Here is an 18,389-nt window from a genome sequence, read left to right as displayed (position 1 = left end):
AGTACCCCAAGCAGCCTAGAAGTCCCTAAGGTAAATACTAAGGTGTATACTTTTTTTAAAAAATTGTATAATAAAGTTTAAATTCAGAGTTAATGAAAATCAGAAGGTACTTTCGCTTCTCCATACCTGTATACAAGAGATATTTACAACTCCATGACACTTTTAGGTCCATTTATATTGTGGAAATGATTTTTTCCTAGTTAAAATATGTTTCATATATGTGTTCTGTACACTGAATTACTTTGTGTTGCCTTTCTCATGCTGGCCTAGTCCCTGCAGTTATTTTTAATGATGATGTAATATCCTACATTAGACATTTCTTATTTGTTAGATATTTAGTTTTTCCCCGTTATTTGTCTACCAAAATTCAACTGTAAATATATTTATAAAAATACGTTTTCCCATTTTCAAGTATTTCTTTGGAATGAGGTATAGGAACTACTTTAAAAATTAATTATATATATATACTTATTTCAAGATTTCTCTTAATTGTTGGTTTCAATTCTGGTTTAAGTGCCACTAGCTTTTAATGAAAACTTTAATCAGCAATCCAACTGCATTTGTTTAGCATGAAAAGTTAGTACTATGGTGTTCTGTCTTTTTTTTTTCCCTTAAGTATTCTATTCCAAGGAACACTTTCTTCAACATTTATAATAGAAAGACTAGGGTAAATACTGATTTTACTTTTTCTGTACCCCATCATACTGGAAAAAACAATACTTTGTACCAGGAACATCGTAGTATTATTTGGCATCATATGTCATGAGCTATACCTTTTAAGCTGAGAGGTCAGTGTGATGGAGTAAGCAGCCTTTGATTCCTTGGAGTCATGTTTACTGCTTTTCTTCTCTCACACCTCACATTTAAGTTGTCAGCAAATTGGGTTCATTCTGCTTTCAAAATATGTCGAGAATCTAGCCATTAATCTGACCACCTTTGATCATCTCAACTGCTAACAAAGTATCTTGCCTGGACTTTTCTCAACACAGCAGCCAAAATGATCCAGTTAAAACATGTCGCATTTTGTCTGTCCTTTTCTTAAAGCTCTCCAGCCATTCCTAGTACCAGAGTAAAAGCCTGTATTTCTGACTATGTCTGATGAGGCCCAACATGATCTGACACCACCACCACCCCCGCCCCCCCCCCCCCCCCGCCCCCGACTTTCCTCCGTTCCTGGGCTTTTACTGCACTGGCTTAGCTCAAATGTACCAGGCATGCTCCCTCATCAGGACCTTTGCACTAAATGTTTCCTCTTCACAGAACGTACTTGCCCCAGATAATAATCTCATTCCTTTACCTCCTTCTGGTCTTTGCTCGGAAACCCTGGTGGTGTAGTGGTTAAGTGCTACGGCTGCTAACCAAAAAAAAAAAAGGGTTGGCAATTCAGATCCGCCAGGTGCTCCTTAGAAACTATATGGGGCAGTTCTACTCTGTCCTGTAGGGTCGCTATGAATCGCAGTCGACTCGATGGCACTGGGTTTGGTTTTTGGTTTGGCCTTTACTCAGATGTCACCTGACTACCCTATTCCGTATTTAAAATTGCAAGCTTCTCCTCCTCAACACTTCATGTCCCGTCCCTAAAACTTTTTCTTGATAGCTCTCACCAGCATGTAACACAACATAAATTTTACATATTTTCTCTTCCTCTCCTGCTCCTCAATTGTCTAATTGAATTAATTAATGAATGTTCGAGTCCCAGTGATCATTCAGGCCTCGTACTATATTGTTAGAGGTATAAACATGGCTACCTTCATGAAATTTGGTGGTGGAGACAAACACAACCAACAAAAACAAATAAAACTGCATAAAATGCTATGGAGAAAACTAAAAAAAAAAAAACTGAGAGAAATTAACAGAGGAAGGGCAGTGTTTTTACACAACTTCTAAAGACCACTGTACCAGTTATAGAAAGTTAAGTGGAAGTGTGGGGAAGTTAGAAAGTTGAGGGATAGAGGATGCTGGGCTGCTAAGATGGCCTGCATGAGGATAGCCCAAGTGGCGGTAGACAACTGAATTGTAAGTATCCTGGGAAGTAAACATCTGGGGCTTGACAGTGGATTGGATTGGAGAGGAAGGGCAGAGAGAAAGAGAGAAATCAAGGATGACTCCAGGGTTTCTGACTCAAACAACTGGGTAAATGGTGGTGCTGGTTATGAAGGTAGAAAATTGAGGGATAGGGACAGGTTTGAGAGAAATTGAATTCTGTTTTGGACATTTTACTTTGAGTTATATGAGGGTCATTCAAATGGTCATGTTAAATATGCAGTTGTATATGCAAGTCTAGAGCTCAGCATCGAGCTGCAAATATGAATGTGGGGGTGGTCAGAATATAGATGGTGTTTAAAGCTGTAGGGATGAATGAGATTATAAAGGGGAAGAAGAAGAAAAGGCCTAGGACCTAGCACCAATATTTAGAGATTAAATAGAGGAATAGAAGCTTGCAAAGATAAAGTAGCCATCATTGGGGAAGAGGACTGTAAGGAACACGGTGTCAGGGAAGCCACGACAAGAGAGTGTTTCAAGAAGGACAAAGCAGTGAGCAGTGCCCCATGCTGCTGAGAGGTCCATTAGTTTTTCACAAGATATGAAGGTCAGTGATGATAAGTTAGAAATGGTTTTAGTGAACCTGTAAGGGCCAAAACCAAGAATGGATTTGTTTGAAGAATGAATGTCAGGTGGAGGAGTGGAATCAGGATGTGATGACAAGTTTTTGTTTTGAGAATTTTGGCTTTGAAGGGGACTTGAGAAATGACTGAATGGCACAGTGGAGTGGAGTGTGAGATTGAGAGGGTTTTTTTTCCATGGTGGCATAGTGTTTAAGTGCAACGGCTGCTAACCAACAGGTCGGCAGTTCAGATCCACCAGGTGCTCCTTGGAAACTCTGTGGGGCAGTTCTACTCTGTCCTATAGAGCCGCTGTGAGTCAGAATCGACTCAATGGCAGTGAGTTTGGTTTTTTTTTTTTCTTACTGTTTTTAAGGCTAGAGGCACTAACTAGAGCATGTCCCCAAGATTTAGATACGATATTATTTAATCCTTTAAAAATCCTAAAGTAGAGGAATTATTTTATAGATGTTAAAACTGAAGCAGATCTTGAATCAGGTGGACACTTGAGACTATGTTGGCATCTCCTCCCAGGAGGGGAGATGAGAGGGTTAGAAGCTGACGAAATGGATACGAAAAGAGAGTGTGGAGGGAGGGAGCATGCTGTCTCATTAGGGGGAGAGCAATTGAGAGTATGTAGCAAGGTGTATATAAGTTTTTGTGTGTGAGACTGACTTGATTTGTAAACTTTCACTTAAAGCACAATAAAAATTGAAACAAAAACTGAAGCACAGAGATAAGTGGCTAAGGTGACATTGTACTAGGCACACTACTATGCTTATTCTCTTAATCATTATTTACTGGATGAGTTTAAGTATCTAATATGCTTAACACTGTTACCAGCACTTAATAGGTGCTCAATAAAAGCAAAAAAAAACCCAAACCCATTGCCATCAAGTCAATTCCAACTCATAGTGACCCTATAGGACAGAGTGGAACTGCCCCTTAGGATTTCCAAGGAGCAGCAGGTGGATTTGAACTGCTGATGTTTTGGTTAGCAGCCAAGTTGCTAACTACTGCACCACCAGGGCTCCAGGTGCTCAGTAAGCCCTAATTATTGTTTTTTAAAATATAATCATTAGTGTTGCTTTGGAGCAGAAATTCTGTTTCTTGTGCAGTAGCATCTTAGATGGGTATATGCTCTCTGTCCTATAGGGTCGCTATGAGTCAGAATTGGCTCTACGGCAGCAGGTTTGGTTTTGGTTTATTGAGCACTAACGAAGCCCTGGTGGCGAAATGGCTGAGCACCTAACTACTGACCCAAAGTTCTGCTGTTCAAACCCAACAGCAGCTCTGCGGGAGAAAAGACCTGGCGATCTGCTTTTGTAAAGGTTAGAGCCTAGGAAACCCTTTGGGGCAGTTCTACTCTGTCCTATACAGTTGCCATGAGTCAGAGACACAAAAACAACAGATGAACACTAGATAAAGTAGTTGGCTTATGTTCTGGGACAGTTTTGTATGAGAAGTGCTTATTTTTTAAAACACTAGAATTAGGATGCTCACACTGTGGGAACTGAGACCCTGGAGATTCTTGTAGCCCACCCCATGCCTGGCAGGGCATATACTCATTTATCGGAATGTCAGACTGACCGTCTGCACTACGTAAATTCTTCCTTTTGCTCTCTTACTTTGGCCGAACGTATATAATTGAAGTCCAGTACGTTAAATGCAAACATGATGTCACCATGCTGTAGTGATTTTATCCTGCCCCATTTATCCCTGTACCCCAAGTAGCTACTCTCTGACAGTTCTCTTCTCCACCCCTCAGCAGGATTACACCCAGAAAGTACTCTCTCCTATTCCTCTTGACTCTCTGCTGTGAAAGCATTTGACTGAGGGAGAATCAGTTCACTCCTGGCACTTGTCTTTAATTTTTGTTTCTTTCCTCAAGGTTTCTTTGAAAAAATCTACTTGTCTCCTCTTCCAACTTATGGCTGATAAGCTTAAGAGTAATGCTAAGGGTATCCTTATATCAGCAGATCTCAAATTTGAATAAATTGTTTAGAAATAAATTTAAGTTAAAACAAATATCATTAATTTCTAGAGATTCCTAGTGTTTATTATAATCTTACTTAAATATGTACACACATAAAGTAGGTTTATTTTCTTATATATAGCTTTTTATATAGCTCTGAAATCTACAAATTATAAATAGCTACAAAATCAATAATTCAAACTAGCATTAATGTGGACAGATTATTTTTTTCCGAGACCATATTACCACTTGCAATGTAAAAATGATTACTAACTCCTATAGTGTATGCTTCCTGCGTCATACAATATTTTGCCCATAGAATACTTCAGTGTTGCAACTCTAGGCTTAGATTTTTTCTTCAGCTCTTTCAGCTTGAGAAATGCCAAGCATGTTCTTCCCTTTTGGTTTTCTAACTCTAGGTTTTTGCACATTTCATCGTAATGCTTTACTTTGTCTTCTGGAGCTGCCCTTTGATATCTTCTGTTCAGTTCTTTTATGTGATCATTTCTTCCATTCACTTTAGCTGCTCTACATTCAAGAGCAAGATTCAGCGTTTCTTTCGGCACCCATTTTGGCCTTTTGTTTCTTTTTTGGCTTTTTAATGACCTTTTGCCTTCTTCATTTATGATGTCCTTGATGTCATCCTGCAACTCATCTTCTCTTCGGTCGTTACTGTTCAGTGTGTCAAATCTATTCATGAGGTGGCCTCTAAATTCAGGTGGGGTATACTCAAGGTTGTGTTTTGGCTCTTGTGGATGTGTTTTAATTTTCTTCAGCTTTAACTCGTACTTCCATAGAGCAGCTCATAGTCTGTTCCACAGTCAGCCCATGGCTTTGTTCTAACTGATGATATTGAGCTTCTCCATCATCGCTTTCCACAAATGTAGTTGATTTGATTCTTGTGTATTCCATCCAGCAAGGTCCATATGTATAGCCACCCTTTATGTTGCTGAAAAAAGGTATTTGAAATGAATAAGTTGTTATTCTTGCAAAATTTGATCCGGCGTTGTTTCTGTCACCAAGGCCATATTTTCCAACTACCAATCCTTCTTTGTTTCCAACCTTCAAATTCCAATCACCAGTTAATTGTCAATGAATCTTGATGCATGTTTGATCAATTTCAGACTGCAGAAATTGGTAATCTTCAGTTTCTTCATCTTTGGCATTAGTGGTTGATGCATAAGTTTGAGTAGTAGTTGTATTAATTGGTCTTTCTTGTAGGCATATGGCTATTATTCTGTCATTGACGGCGTCGTACTTCAGGATAGATCTTGAAATGTTCTGACAGTGAATGCGACACCAGTCCTCTTCAGTTTGTCATTCCTGGCATAGTAGACCATATGTTTGTCCTATTCAAAATGGCTAATGCCAGTCTATTTCAGCTCACTAATGACTAGGATATTGATGTTTGTATATTCTGTTTCATTTCTGATCACCTTTAATTTTCCTAGATTCATACTTCATACATTCCATATTTTGATTATTAATGGATGTTTGTAGCTGTTTCTTCTCATTTTGAGTCAAGCCACCTTTACTCTATCTACATTGTTAACATTAACTCTACTTTGAGGAGAGAGTACTTCCCAAGTCATATTTTGAGTGCGTTTCAACCTGAGGGGCTCATCTTCTAGCACTATATCAGACAGTGTTCCATTGCTATCCATAAGGTTTTCATTGGCTAATCTTTTCAGAAGTAGATTACTAGGTCCTTCTTTCTAGTCTGTCTTAGTCTGGAAGCTCTACTAAAACCTGTCCACTATGGTGATCCTGCTGGTATTTGGAATACCGGTGGCATAGCTTCCAGCATCACAGCAACACGCAAGCCACCACAGTACAAAAAACTGACAGATGAGGAGGGCAAAATATTGATCAACAAAGGAAGCATCAAAAGAAGATGGAAGGAATATACAATCACAGTACCAAAAAGAATTGGTCAACATTTAACCATTTCAGGAGGTAGCATATGATCAAAACTGACGGGAATGAAGGAAGAAGTCCAAGCTGCACTGAAGGCATTGGCAAAAAACAAGTCTGCACGAATTGACAGAATACCAATTGAGATGTTTTGACAAATGGATGCAGCACTGGAAGCGCTCTCTAGCCTATGCCAAGAAATTTGGAAGACAGCTACCTGGCAGACCGACTGGAGGAGATCCATATTTTTGCCCATTCCAAAGAAAGGTGATCCAACAGAATGTGGAAATTATTGAACAGTATCAGTTATGTCACACACAAGTAAAACTTTGCTGCAGATAATTCAAATATGGTTGCAGGAGTACATCAACAGGGAACTACCAGAAATTCAAGCTAGGTTCAGAAGAGAATGTGGCATGAGGGTTATCATTGCTGATGTCAGATGATCATGGCTAAAAGCAAAGAATACCAGAAAGATGTTTACCTGTGTTTTATTAGCTATACAAAGGCATTCGACTGTGTGGATCATAACAAATTATGGATAACAGTGCGAAGAATGGGAATTCCAGAATACTTGAGTGTGCTAATGTGGAACCTGTACATAGACCAAGAGGTTCAGATGCAACAAGGGGATACTGAGTGGTTTAAAATCAGAAAAGTGTGCATTAGGGTTGTATCCTTTCACCATACTTACTCAATTTATATGCTGAACAAATAATTAGAGAAGCTGGACTGTATGAAGAAGAACGCAGCATCAGGATTGGAGGAAGATCCCTTAAACAACCTACATTATGCAGATGACACAGCCTTGCTTGCTGAAAGCAAAGAGGACTTGAAGCACTTACTAATGAAGATCAAAGACTACAGCCTTCAGTGTGGATTATATGTTAACATAAAACAAAAATCCTCACAACTGGACCAGTAAGCAACCTCATGTTAAATGGAGAAAAGATTGAAGTTGCCAGAGGTTTCATTTTACTTGGCTCCATGTTCAGCACCCATGAAGGCAGCAGCCAAGTAATCAAACAATGCATTACATTGAGGAAGTCTGCAAAAACTTCTTTAAAATGTTAAAAAGCAAAGATGTCAGGTTGAGGACTAAGGTGTACCTGATCTAAGCCATGGTATTTTCAGTTGCTCCACATGCATGTGAAAGCTGTACAATGAATAAGGAAGACCAAAGAAGGAGTGATGCCTTTGAATTATGGCTATGCTGAAGAATATTGAATATACCATGGACTGCCAGAAAAATGAACAAATCTGTCTTGGAAGAAGTACGGCCAGGATGCTCCTTAAATGTGAGGATGGTGAGACTTTGTCTTAAGTACTTGGATGTGTTACCAGGAGGGACCATTCCCTGGAGAAGGACATCATGCTTGGTAAATTAGAGGGTCAGCAAAAAAGAAGAAGACCCTCAAAAAGATAGATTGTCACAGTGGCTTCAACGGTGGGCTCAAACATAGCAACAACTGTGAGGATGGTGCATAACCGGGCAGTGTTTTGTTCTGTTGTACAGAGTGTTGCTATCAGAACCGATTCGACAGCACCTAACAATAACAACAAATCTATGGTGCAGGGCTTTTTGAATTTGGCGTGACTGTATTGTGATGCTCTGAGTCGGAATGGACTTAACTGCAGTATGTCATGGATACTGTGATGACTCAATTCTCTAGGCTTGAAAAAGAATGTCCTTCCTTATAGAATGTTGACCTTCATGAGTCACAGTCACATCATTTCTATCTTTAAGTCTACCATCAAATTCTACTTTTTGTCACTAAGGCAAAAAAAAAAAGTGAGTATTGAAATTACTTGGCAGTACTGTTCTTAATGATCACCATATAATAGAGCAGATCCAGAATATGCTTAAATATATATTTTTTAATCATTGTTGAAATGAATACTTCATTTTAAATGAAATTGAGCAAAGTAAAAAGCCCTGGAAAATCAGTGCTCAGACATTCTTTTCAGAATCTTCACTTCCACCTATTGGCTTTTCAGTTAACTACTTTGATTAATCCGCTTTGCTCCCTAGCGTTCAAGACTTCTGGTTTTGTTTTTCAACTTTTCAGGTTTTGATTTTTCCATACATTGTGGTAAAAATACATTTGCTTTCTATACTGTTGTTTTCTATGCTTCCTTAATCCTTAGCCTCTGATAGGGGAAAAAAAAATCTTGTTCTAGACAATGAAACTGGAAGGTTTGGACTTCAGTCTATTTTATTAATTTTTTTAATTGTGCTTTTTGTGAAAGTTTACCGCTTAAGTTAATTTCTCATACAAAAATTTATACACATATTGTTATGTGACCCTAGTTGGCAATCCCTATAACGTGACAGCACACTCCCCCTTTCCACCCTGCGTTTCCCATGTCCGTACAACCAGCTCCTATCCCTTTCTGCCATCTTATCCTGCTTCTGGACGGGAGCTGCCCATTTAGTCTCATGTATCTACTTGAACTAAGAAACACACTCTTCACAAGTATTATTTTATGTTTTACAGTTCAGTCTAATCTTTGTCTGAAGAGTTGCCTTTGGGAATGATTTTAGTTCTAGGTTAACAGAGAATCGGGGTCCATGTCTTTGGAGGTTCCTCTAGTCTCCGTCAGCCCATTAAGTCTGTCCTTTTTACGTGAATTTGATTTCTGCACCACACTTTCCTCCTGCTCCATTAGGGACTCTCTGTTTTGTTACCTGTCAGGGCAGTCATTGGCGGTGGCCGGGCACCATCTAGTTCTTCTGATCTCAGGCTGATGGAATCTCTGGTTTATGTGGCCCTTTCTGTTTTTTGGGCTAATATGTTCCTTGTCTTTGGTGTTCTTCATTCTCCTTTGTCCAGGTGGGTTAGGACCAATTGGTGCATGCTAGATGGCCATTCGAAAGCATTTAAGACCCCAGATGCAGCTCACCAATCTATTTTAATTTTTGATTGCTAAGCCCTGCAAGTTCTAAAAATAAATGCCTTCTTTTTTCCTTTAAGAAGTTAGCACTTGCATTGTCTTAGCTACTAGTGCTGCTGTAACTTAAATACTGCAGGTGAGTGGCTTTTAAGAACAGAAATTTGTTTTCTCACAGTTCTGGAGGCTAAAAGCCCAAGACAGGGTCTCCACGGTGTTGATTCCTTCAGTAGACCTGGGCATCCTTGGTTCCGTAGTGTTCTTTGGCTCATAGATGATCTTCTCACGGCATCTGTCTCCCTCCTCTGTGTGTCTCTGTCTTTTCTGGTCCTTTTATAAATCAGAAGTGATTACCTTTATGAATCACTCTACACTAGTATGATCTCATTAGCATAACAGGAAGAAACCCTCTTTCCAAACAGATTCACATCCGTAGGTACAAGAGCTGGGAATTCAGCACATATTTTGGAGGACACAATTCAATCCGTAAGATACACTGGAGGAAAAAAAAGAGGATTCATACTCTTTAATGCAGAATTACAAATTAGCATAAAATTCATACCTCAGATCCCTCAAATGGAACAGAGGTTTAAATAAAATTAGTGGTTTTCCCATACAAACTATTATTTTAGGATGAGATGGCTCAAAATATATATTTGGAAATTGAGTTTTTAAAGGACAAAGTGTTGATCACATCCTGAGTCGATATTGTATATTAGAGGGATACCATATATTACTAAAATTTGTTTGGACGGCACTTGTGGCAGTACTTACCAAATGGGAGGGTTACAACGGATAATGCATGTAAAGAACTTAAAGTTTGAGGCAAAGTGCCAGCACTCAATAAATGTTCTTTTATTATTTTTTAATGCATGCTTGGATTTATTTATTAATATGCTCCCAGCAGAACTGTTTTCATAGTGAAAGATGGTGAACGACCTAAATACTGATTGAAAGGGATTGGTTTAAATATATTATGTATGTCTGTTCAACAAGATTATGCAGACATTTTAAAATGGTGGTACGACTAATAAAACAACCCAAAAAAAACCCAAAAGTCCATGATACATTAAGTGGGAGAAAAATCTGGTTGTCAATTCTGGGGAGTCCGTTGCCATTATTTCTTTAGATACTGGCTGTCTCTCATTCTCTTGATTCTCATTCAGGAACTCCTATTAGACATAGATTAGACCTTATTTTGGAGCCCTGGCCCTGCAGTAGTTAAGAGCTCAGGCTGCTAACAAAAATGGTCAGCAATTCGAGTCTACCAGCCACTCCCTGAAAACCCTATGCGGCAGTTCAGCTCTGTCGCATAGGGTCACTCACTATGAGTCGGGATCAACTTGACAGCAAGTGTTTAGTTTGGTTTTAGACCTTATTTTATCCTTCATGTGTTATAACCTCTCTTTGATCGAATACATTACTATCATTATTACATTCTGGATAATTTCCTCTGATCTACAGTCCGTTTAAATTCTTGTCAGCTGTATCTGTACTTAACCTGTCCGCTCAGGTTTAAATTCCAAATAGTGTTAAGTCTTAATATTGTGGTGGTCTTGTTTTAGGGTTTAGATTTCTTGTTGAAATCCTTTTGAATGTGTATGCATATTCTCTTTGAAATTGTCATTCAGTTATCATACCAAATTCTTTGGACCCTAATCCTCCTGTTCATCTGATGACTTTGCTGGGAGTAGATTGCTTCTTCCCGTATTTTATAAGTTTGCACTGTGTCTGCTTTAACAGGGCCTTGTTCTTCCGTGAGACTCCCTTCATTGGTTCTGGTTGTGGGAGCAGTTTACATCTGCAAGGAGACTCCAGGTTATCACTGACCAGAAGCTGATTATTATGTTAATTTCTTGAATTGCAGATATACTATCAAGAGATTGATTGTGTTTTACAGGTTTCATTTCCGAATTTTGAATCACCTCAGTCCAAAGCCTTCCATTCTTTAAAACCCATGTCCCTAGATTACAGTGGAAACCCTCGTGGTACAGTGGTTAAGAGCTATGGCTGCCAACCAAAAGGCTGGGAGTTCAAATCCACCAGGCGCTCCTTGGAAACCCTGTGAGGGCAGCTCTACTCTGTCCTGTAGGGTCGCTATGAGTCGGAATCGACTCGCTGGCAACAGGTTTAGTTTTGTTTTTTTTTTTTAAATTATAGTGACTTAACAATTTCCCAGGCAGCCATCGCACTTGCACACATTCTGTGGCTTTTAGTATCTTCTGGGACCTAGAGTTTAACCACTCCCACCTACTCCTTTATTTTTCTTGGGAGTTTAACTATGCTTTTAAAATAATGTTTTATCATGCATTCTTAGGTGTTTACAGAAGAGTTTTCATGTTCTTTCAGCCCATTCTGCCAGAACCAGGGGTATTCCCACTTGGTCCAAAACAGTTTTTTTATACATTCTGGTTAAAGCAAGAGTGGAAGTCATGGCGCATCGTTATGCCCAAGGTAGCCACCAAGGCATTGCTGAAGAGCCCTCATTTGAAAACCATCAGTGTATTGGAAAGGAGCCCCGGTGATGCAGTGGTTAAGCATTTGGCTGCTAACCTGAAAAGTCAGCAGTTCAAACCTGTGAGAGAAAAGAACTGGCCATCTGCTCCTGTAAGGATTACAGCCTAAGAAACCCTATGGGGCAGTTCTACTCAGCCTTTATCCTTGCTGTGGGTTGGCATTGACTTGACGGCTTGGTGGCACACTACAATGACAGTGTATTGGAGGGTCAGCAAACTTATGGCCTACAGTTTTTGTAAATAAGTTTTATTGGATACAGTCGTGCTCATTCATTTATTGTCTACAGCTGTTTTCATCCTATAAGGGCAGAGTTAACTAATTGCCACAGATTATAAGGATGTCATATGGCCTGACAAGTAAGCATATTTACCATCTGACCCTTTAATTAAAAAAAGTGTGCCAACCCCTCTATTGAATCCTTCTGAAAATAAAAAAGGACACTAGTTTTCACCATGGGTTTTTTATATTCTAAATTTAACAGTAAAATTTGAAGAAAATATAGTAGATTTTTTACTTGCCAGGCATAAAAACCAAGTAATCAGAAAAAGAATTTTAAATTTGACTTAAAAGTTCAGAACTTCTGTGCATCCTTAAACATTATAATCAAATTTATAAAAGGCAGATGACAAACTGGGGCCGGGTATGATGTGGTCTTAATGCTCTTAATGTATAAAGAGTTCTTACAGAAGGCCCCATGAGGAAAAATGTGTCACCTCCCTCCAAAAAAGCGCAAATAGACTGTCTGTTGGAGAAGAAATAAGGTGGCATAGTGGTTAAGAGTTCAGCTGCTAACAGAAAGGTCGGCAGTTCGAATCTACCAGCCAGCCCTTCCTTGGAAATGCTATGGGACAGTTCTACTCTATCCTATAGGGTTGCTATGAGTCTGAATCGACTTGACAGCAAATCGTTTTGGGGTTTTTTTTGTTGTTGTTTTTTTTGTTTGTTTAGTCGTATGGAAAATATTCAACCTCCTTAGTAATGAAAGTTTAAGAAATATATTTAGCTCTTTGGTTTTAATAATGGAATTTATACTAATATGCTCCTTTGCTTCTTAAGGTTGGAATACACACTAAGGCTTGGTTTATTGCTGGAATCTTTTTGCTACTGACTATACCTATATCTCTCTGGGTGATTTTGCAACACTTAGTGCATTACACACAACCTGAACTACAAAAACCAATAATAAGGTAAATCCACTATATTTTGATTCCACTAACGTTGTATTGGCTTTTTTTGTTTTTTTTTTTTTCATAAATGTGGTATAAAATGTTTCTTTGTTTTGCTTTCCATATAGGATTCTTTGGATGGTACCCATATACAGTTTAGATAGTGTAAGTATGCTTCATTTTATCTCATTAACTGAGAACTTGTATGATGATACTAACTATACTTATAGAATGTTTAAGGTAATGAAAGTATGTTATTTGGTAATAAGGGGTCAGATTAATAGGAAAAGTAAGAGGTAATTGTTTTTAATGTTAATAGAGGGGAAAAAGTATAACCATAGGAGTGGAAAATGTAGATTTTTTTTTTTAATGTAGCTGTTTTGTTTGCTTAATCTTTTAAATTTTCAGTAGCTCTTTAACCCGTTGCCATCAAGTCAATTCCAACTCATAGTGACCCTATGGGACAGAGTAGAAGTGCTGAGGAGTGCCTGGTGGATTCGAACCGCTGACCTTCTGGTTAGCAGTCATAGCACTTAACCACTGTGCCAGCAGGGATTCCTCAGTAGCTCTTAGTCCTTTAAAGAATGTAGTATTTTAACTTACATTCACGTTTTTATTTGTTAAATCTTGTATTTGAAAAAGGAGCCCTGGTGGTGCAATGGTTAAAGTGCTCGGCTGCTAACCAAAAGGCCAGCGTTTTGAACCCACCAGTCGCTCTACAGGAGAAAGATGTGGTAATCTGCTTTTGTAAGGATTTACAGCCTTGGAAACCCTATGGGGAAGTTCTGCTCTGTCCTTACGGAGTTGCTAGGAGTCGGAATCAACTTGATGGCAGTGGGTTTGGTTGGTTATATTTGAACAACAACGACGACAAACATTCCCCATTGAGTTCTCTCATACACAGTGGTTACAGACAATTGCTCTAATTAACTGTGAAGGAAAGGTCTTTGTTACCATTTTTCTGTGACTGTGTCAAGATAAATTTCAGATTTAAGAACTCAGGTACTTAATTTAGCTCTTCTTCATATTCATTATTTATCCTACTTATCCTTTTGTTTACCAATATCCAGGATGTTTCTTGCTCTTAAAAATTCATTTCACAGATGTCTGGTAGCCCTTATAAGTGTAAAATTTAGAGAGTGTGAAATAAGTATGTGACAAAACATCTCACATCTCAAATTTAAAAATTAACTCATTGTGAATATCATGAATTGGGATGATTACTTTATCTTACCAGCAACTGTTTTTAACATCTGTGCTTTTTTGTAGTGGATAGCTTTGAAATATCCCAGCATTGCAATATATGTGGATACTTGCAGAGAATGCTATGAAGCTTATGTCATTTACAACTTCATGGGATTCCTTACCAATTATCTGACTACCCGGTATCCAAATCTGGTATTAATCCTTGAAGCCAAAGATCAACAGAAGCATTTCCCTCCTTTATGTTGCTGTCCACCATGGCCTATGGGAGAGTAAGTATGTTGCTTTGAATTGTTTTATTGAAGCAGAGTTTTACATATTGGTCTATTGTCTGTAAGGCAGTGTATTAAATACCATGAGCAGAATAAGAAGTATAAAACGTGTCCCTGCCCTCAAGTAATTCTTGGTCAAGCTTAAAAACTAACACAATGATTTTTGTAGTCCACACATATAAGTTAGTCTCTTTTACATTACTCATTTTAACTAAAAACTTAAAGAAATAAAGAATTGCAGGAAAGAGCTTAGAATTCATTTAATCCAACGTTCTCTTGCCATTGGGAATGAAGATCTGGAGGGATTAATTTATCCTGGACTAGTTAATGGCAAAGGAGCCCTGGTAGTGCAGTGGTGAAAGCAGTTGACTGCTAACTGAAAGGCCAGCAGTTCGGGAGCACCAGCAGCTCTGTGGCAGAAAGATGTGGCAGTCTACTTCTTAGAGATTTATAGGGAGCCCCGATGGCGCAGTGTTTAAAGCGCTTGGCTGCTAACTGTAAGGTCAGTGGTTCGAAACCACTAGTGGCCCTGCAGGAGAAAGATGTGGCAGTCTGTTTCTATAAAGATTTACAGCCTTGAAAACCCTTTGGAGCAGTTCTGCTCTGTCCTATATGGTGGGCATGAGTCGGAATTGACTCAACGGCAGAGGATTGTTTTTGGTTTTATAATGAGTTAGTTTGCCTTTTTATGTTCATGTAGGACAATAAAGGAAAGTAAAGCCTGATAAGTAAGTTGAGGCCAAGACTGCATTTATTATATGAGTGGATCCATTGAATATTTCTCAGCAAGGAAACATTTGAAAGCAGGGTTTTAGAAACATTAATCTTGCAGTACTGTACAGGATGGATTAGAGGGAGGAAGACTGCAGAGACTGAGAAATAAATTAGGAGGTCGTTACAATAGTCCGTTTGTGAGATAACCTGCGAAGGAGGGATGAAGTTGGATTAGGTGATGTATTATGGGGAACAAGGTGAAAGTTGCCAGCAAAGGTAACGGGAGTGATTTGGAGGTATAGCCATCAGCGTAGACACATGACCTCAGGGATGGCTACATTGCCTCCCATGCAATACAGAACCACTTGTACAACATCCCCACAAATTTTGTCTCTATTTATATACTTTCAGTGACAGGGAGCTACCTGGCTTTTAAAGTAGTAAGCTCCTAATATGTTATTTTGGCAAATTGGTATTGAGCATCTAGTATATGCCAGTATATAGGTATATTGTGGTGCACAAAATAGGCATAGACCTCGCGGAATTTACAGTTTGGTTAGTAGAGTTTAGTAGAGTTAGGAATTAAATAAAGACTTGAATATTTAGTTACTTATTTCAGGTAGTGCTATGAAGGAAAAAGAACAGGCACCATTAGAAAGAATAGAAAGAAAAACCTAATGTAGATGGGGAATGGGAATTGCAAAACTAACCTGAAACATTTAAGTTAAGACCTTAAGGATGAGGTTCTACAGAAAAAGAGCAGGGAGTATTCCAGCTATAGTGAATAGTGTATGGAAAGGCCCTGAGATCTTGTACCTACTAGAAACTGGAATAGGAGTGAAGTTGAAGTACAGTAAACAAACATCACAGAGTTGTGATAAGAATTCAAAGGTCAGCAGGAACATTGTAAGTCATGGTGAAGATCGTGTAAAATATACTGCATGCAACAAGAAGCTGTTACAGTATGTTAAGAAGAGGACTGGTGTCCAAATTTCTAAAAGATCACCGTGCTCTTGAATAGACTAAATTTGAAGTAGTTAAGGGTGGAAGCTGGGAGTTAGAAGTCACAGTGGTTCAGTGTATATGAGGCATAGAGGTTAAGAGCATGGCTGCTGACCAAAAGGTCAGCAGTTCAAATCCACCAGCTGCTCCTTGGAAACCCTACGGGGCAGTTCTACTCTGTCCTATAGGGTCACTATGAGTCAGAATCGACTCTACAGCAACTAAAAAGAACAACTACAGTGTATGTGGTAATGATGGCTTGGCTTTGATCAGGGCCCTTCTGTTAATACAGAACCATAGATGAGGCTCTCACTGCCTCCTCAAACTGATTCACAGTTAGCTGGTAGTCACCTAAACCCCAAGCCTTTTTCAAATGAGAATGCTTGTCAAATACCCATATTCTGTGCTTATGTAATTCATTTGTTCTTAAGTACACAGACTATATTGTATTTCTTCTCTGTGTTGGTTTCATTCTTTGCTGGTCTGTTTTGAATGATAACTGTTGACTAAGTAATGTGACTAATATTCAGTCAGCAGTGGGGTGTGTGTGTGTGTGTACGTCAGGTTTACTTGGCCTTGAAAAGACATTAAATATTTACCAAAGTCGTAAAGTATGGGGTGTGTTTTTAGTAATAATAAAACTTTCCATTCTGTTCTGTGTAAATATATTTAGATTACCAGTCTCCCTCTTTTAGATAACTGATGTTACGTATCTGATCATTGATCAGGCTATTGCTCCTTAGGATAATTCCTTATAATGCTTTAGCTTTAAGATGCAAATGCTGTGGAAGGTTTACAGTTGGTAGATGATAAAAGCTAAGTCTGCCTTTTATACTGTGATTTCTATAACATAAGCAATGTACAGAATCAGTTTTCTTGTCATGACAATTTTGTGTTCAAGGGGAAACACTTTACTACATATAATGTGTTTTTACACAGATAATGCTCCCCTTCTTTATTTTTTTGCCACCTGCACCCTCGTCCCGCAAGGCACCCTTACAAGCACTGCCATGCCAATCCCCTTCCACACGTTGCCGTGAAAAATAACAATGCCCTTAGGAAGGTGCCTCACAGGGGAAGGTGTGGCTGGCAAACAAACGCAGAAGGCACATGTTCCCAAACCAACCCATACCCAGTGCCGTCGAGTCGATTCCGACTCATAGTGACCCTATAGAACAGAGTAGAACTGCCCCACAGAGTTTCCAAGGAGCGCCTGGTGGATTCAAACTGCCGACCCTTTGATTAGCAGCCGACCCTTTGGTTAGCAGCCATTGTGTTGGCTATTCTGGGTCTTTTGCTTTTCATTGTACACTTTAAAATCAGTTCGTCAGTATCTACAAAGTAACTTGCTAGCTTTAATTGGGATTGCATCGAATCTATAGGTCAAGTTGAAAAGAATTGATATTTTGATAATATTAGTTCTTCCTATCCATCAACATATTGTATCTCCATTGATTTCAGTATTTTGGTTTTTTAATCAGTGTTCTACAGTTTTTCACTTAAAGATCTTGTACATATTTTGTTAGATTTATACTAAAATATTTCATTTCTTTTTTTTTTTTTTTTGGTGATAATGTAAATGATGTTGTGTTTTTAATTTCAAATTCCAGTTGTTAATTGGTAGTTTATGAGAAAGCAGTTAGTTGGTCTCATATCCTGCTACCTTGCCATAGTCGCTTGTAGATTCTTTGGAATTTTCTACATAGACAATCATATCATCTGTGAACAATGACAGTTTTGTTTCTTCCTTCCCAATTTGTATGATTTCATTTTCTTTTTTCTCATCATATCATTTATAATGCTTTAAAAAAATTTTTTTTAGTGGTTGCTCTAGAGTTTGCAATATACATTTACAACTAATCTAAGTCCACTTTCAAATAACATTATACTACTTCATGATTGATACAGGCACCTTATAACTTTTCCCTGTTCCTCCCTCCTGACTCTTACAACATTGCTGTCATATTTTTCACTTATGTGTACTCATCCAGGGTATTGTTGCTATTATTATTTTTAAACAATCTGTCATCTGTTAGATCTGTTAAGAATAAGAGAAATAAAAGATTTTATTTTATCTTCATCTATTCTTTCTTGAGTACTTTTCCTTTCTTCATGTAGGTTTGAGTTTCTG

General features: G+C 38.5%; 1 protein-coding gene across 1 annotated transcript in view; it reads left to right on the top strand.

The window, feature by feature from the left end:
* Positions 1–18,389, top strand: part of TMEM184C (transmembrane protein 184C) — a 44,598-nt gene that overhangs the window by 1,201 nt on the left and 25,008 nt on the right. Inside the window, exons 2-4 of the mRNA XM_049905922.1 lie at positions 12,958–13,088; positions 13,196–13,232; positions 14,337–14,542. Of these exons, the coding sequence (XP_049761879.1) occupies positions 12,958–13,088; positions 13,196–13,232; positions 14,337–14,542 (374 nt within the window). The remainder of the gene's footprint in view (positions 1–12,957; positions 13,089–13,195; positions 13,233–14,336; positions 14,543–18,389) is intronic.

This window comes from Elephas maximus, chromosome 13 (assembly GCF_024166365.1).
Source record: "Elephas maximus indicus isolate mEleMax1 chromosome 13, mEleMax1 primary haplotype, whole genome shotgun sequence".
In the NCBI taxonomy this organism is placed as follows: Eukaryota; Metazoa; Chordata; class Mammalia; order Proboscidea; family Elephantidae; genus Elephas; species Elephas maximus.
The sequence above is the reverse complement of the archived record's forward strand: the minus strand, read 5'-3'. Positions and strand labels throughout refer to the sequence as shown.